Consider the following 3,999-nt stretch of genomic DNA (forward strand, 5'->3'; position numbering starts at 1 on the left):
TTAGAATTGTTGAAATTGCTCTGTAAATTACACAATTGAATTACACAAAAATCTGACTGACTAGCTTTTTGTGTCTTTGTAGCTTCGATCAAATTGATTATGTTATTATTTTATAATCCATTCACTATGAAAAAAGTCAAAAACATTTCGATCGATCGATCTGTGTATTGTTTATAAGTACTTGACCTGTCCCTCTTCACTGTATTATAAAAAGAAAAAGACAAAATACATATAAAAGAGCGTCCCACTACCGTCCCACTTGAGCGTCCCACTACCGTCCCACTCGAGCGTCCCACTACCGTCCCACCTTAGCGTCCCACTACCGTCCCACCTTAGCGTCCCACTACCGTCCCACCTTAGCGTCCCACTACCGTCCCACTTTAGCGTCCCACTACCGTCCCACTTTAGCGTCCCACTTTAGCGTCCCACTTTAGCGTTTTGCAATGCAACAGCTTCGCGCAACGGACGCTTTTTTTTAACGTCAAAAGAAAGTGATCGAAAAATTATTAGTTTTTTGCTGTTTAAGTCGCGAAAAAGAAGATAATCATCGCAGTTTTACATCAAGAAGACTCTCGAACAGATTCTGCATCTTCTGGTGTATTTTCCATCCTAAACGTCAACAGGAAATGGAAAAAATGAACATTTCACTCCTGATTCTTTTGTTTACATTGACTGACTCGTGTACTGCTCAACAACAACAACGAAAGTACGTACAACTTACATCAAAAAGAACTTTCTACTCAGCTCCAATTACGTATTATTCAAACCATTGCTGTTCAAATAGACTGCTACTGTGCGGAGATGTCGAAATTAACCCAGGACCCGTCCTTTGCACTTCATGCAACAAGACAGTAAGAATCAACTCCAAGCGACTCGAATGTATAACATGCAAAGAACAGCTCCACCTCAAATGCGCAAGCGCGCACATACGTATAGAAAACTCCCGCATACCGTATCAATGGACCTGTCATACGTGCACATTGGTCATCCAACCGTTCTTCAACATTCGAAACTTTGAAGATCTGGACGCCTCTGCCGACCATATTCCTAACGACTTTGTCAGTCCATCAGTTGCTCTGCTGAACCAGCACCGTAAACATCTATCCGTAGCCCATCTCAACACCCAATCTATGGCATCTACCTTTACCGAATTCGAATCATACGTCTCAGAGCACCAATTCGACATCATCACAATGTCCGAGACCTGGTTGAAAGACAACAAGAACCTTTTATCGCACCTTGAAATAGATGGCTACGAAAAAGACTTTCGAAACCGAGATGCTAAACGTGGCGGTGGTGTCGGATACTACATCAAAACAGACATCAAACACAAAGCCCGTAAAGATATTGAATCCTTTGACACAACTATCGAACACCAGTGGATTGAATTGACTGGCAAGAACCGTCTCTCGAATGTCTTGATTGGCATTGTGTATCAGCCAAGCAGTAAACAAAATGAAAAACTTGAGTGGCTCAACAAATTCGAATCACTTGTTTCCCAAGCCGCAATTGTTCATCATGGTCCAATAATAATTACAGGTGACTTTAACATCGATTTACTTGTACCGTCACCAGCAAACGAAGCTTACCAGAACATACTGGGAACGCTCAATCTCAAACAACTTATAGCCCAACCAACACGAAATTCCAAAACTCTAATCGACCATGTTATCACAAACATTGACACCAAACTTATAGCGAGCGATGTTGTTTTATGTGACGAAATCTCAGACCACGATTCACCTTTTTGTATCCTCAAAATCAACAAACCTCGATATGAACCGCGGCACAAATACATTAGAGACGAACGAACTTTAGTACTCGCAGACTATATCAATGATTTTCAACAACTACCATTAAACATTGTGTATGCTTTCGATAACACCTCAGACAAAGTCAATGCACTTAATAAACTTATCACGGAGTGCATCGATCGTCACGCACCTGTACGTAAGATCAAACTCACCCGTCCTTCGTCCCCATGGATGAAAGATCTTGATGTCCGAGATTTACAACGGCAGAAAAATGAACTACGGCTAAATTTGAAAAATAACCGCAACAATGAACAACTTGACCAACTAAGAAACGTGAGGAACAACCTCAAATCGACCATCCGGGGAGCGAAAAAGAAATTTCTTAAGAACCTCCTAGCTAACAAATCCTCAGCCGAAACATGGAAAGTCATCAACAAATTACTACATCCCAGACAAAAACGCATGGACGTTGATCCAGACGAAATTAACAAGTTTTTCAACTCAACTGCCATGAGGACAACAGGAAGAAATGCAGGAGACCTCTCAAAATCGTTCATTGAAGAACTACCCGAACATCCAGACAGCTTCCATCTCCGTCCTGCTACGTACGATGAAGTTTCGAGAGCTATCCAGAAACTTAGATCAGATTGTTCCACCGGACCCGACAACATCCCTTCAAAATTCATCAAGCCAGTATCCCAATATCTCACATCACCTCTAACCGATATCATCAATAACTGTATCCAATCATCGACCTTCCCAGAAGAATGGAAAACTAGTCGAATTTGCCCAGTTCCCAAAGTCACCGACCCCAATCCTTGACAGAGTACAGACCAATCAGCATCTTGCCAATCTTGTCAAAAGTCTTTGAAAGAATTATCCTCCAACAATTAACCGAGCACATCGAAGAAAAATCGATTTACCTCGAGAGTCAATCTGGTTTCAGAAAATCGCATTCAACTATAACCGTCCTACTCAAGCTGAAAAACGATATTAAAGTTGCAATGAGCAGAAGCGAAGTGACGCTATCTGTATTTGCCGATTTCTCAAAGGCTTTTGACACCGTTGACTATCGAACTTTAATAAAACAACTTAGTAACCTTGGCTTCTCTCGAAAAGTACTTTATTTGATTAGAGATTATCTATCAGAACGCAAACAATACGCCCAAATCGACGATAAATCATCGAGCAAATTAGACGTACAGTTTGGCGTTCCACAGGGGAGTATACTTGGCCCGATCTTGTTCAACTTGTATGTGACCACTATAAACACCAACGGTCCGAGCACATACCTGCTATATGCCGATGATACTACGCTACTCCGACACACAAAGATCCAAGAACTGCAGAGCGCCATCGAATCGGTCCAAAATGAAATAGACAACATCAACCTTTGGTCTGAGCAAAACAATCTTTGTCTTAACACAAAAAAGACAAAAATGACAATCTTTTCGACCAGACAACTTGCACAACGCCATTCCCTCGCGGAACTCGTCACGGTTATCAAAAGCGCTGGACAGGATATTGAACAGGTCAAAAATTTCAAAATTCTCGGTGTTAGATTTAATGAGCATCTAGACTGGACTGAACATGTCAACCATACCATGAGATCTTGTTTTGCCACGTTACGCAGCTTAAAACGATTCAAGAACACCGCATCATGGCAGCAGCGCAAGATGCTTATGGAGTCACTGGTTCTCAGTAAACTGACATATGGCATCGCTTTACTATCCGATGCTACAAAAGCCCAGATTGAGCGTCTTCAGAAAGTCCAGAACGCCGCCGCTGGCTTCGTGCTCAAACGTTATGCCAGAACCAGCGACGTAATCGATCTCGAATGGTTACCAGTTTCTGAGATGGTTGATCTAACAATCGCCAAGATTGCCCATAGCGCTCTCCACAACCCCAGCTGGCCGTCATACCTCAAACTCAATAGACAACCGGATCCAGACAGAGAGCTCCGAAATGGTAATTTGGGTAATTTGGTCGCACATGACATTGAGGACACATCTCGTCTAACTGGCACCTTTGCGGACCTGACTGAACTGATGGAAAGGTGCCAGTGGTAAAACTTCAAATCAATTCACTAGAAGACAGAATAAAGTAAAACAGGGCCAAATTTGGAGGTTCTTAGATCACTCGTTGACCAAAAATAGTCAAAAAACGGTCAGAATCTCAAAAAAGTGAATTTTTGTCAATTTTTTGCATTTTTTTGACTTTTTTGCTTAAAATCTCGCTGGAAAGA

General features: G+C 41.9%; 1 protein-coding gene across 1 annotated transcript; it reads left to right on the forward strand.

Annotated features, from left to right (window-relative positions):
• Positions 1-635: 635 nt before the first annotated feature.
• Positions 636-2,576, forward strand: LOC136824034 (uncharacterized). The gene has a single exon (XM_067080190.1). It carries the CDS (start codon positions 636-638, stop codon positions 2,574-2,576), a length of 1,941 nt encoding a protein of 646 aa, XP_066936291.1.
• The last annotated feature ends 1,423 nt before the right edge of the window (positions 2,577-3,999 follow it).

This window comes from Clytia hemisphaerica, unplaced genomic scaffold, assembly GCF_902728285.1.
Source record: "Clytia hemisphaerica strain Z4C2 unplaced genomic scaffold, Clytia hemisphaerica genome assembly, whole genome shotgun sequence".
NCBI classification, from domain to species: domain Eukaryota; kingdom Metazoa; phylum Cnidaria; class Hydrozoa; order Leptothecata; family Clytiidae; genus Clytia; species Clytia hemisphaerica.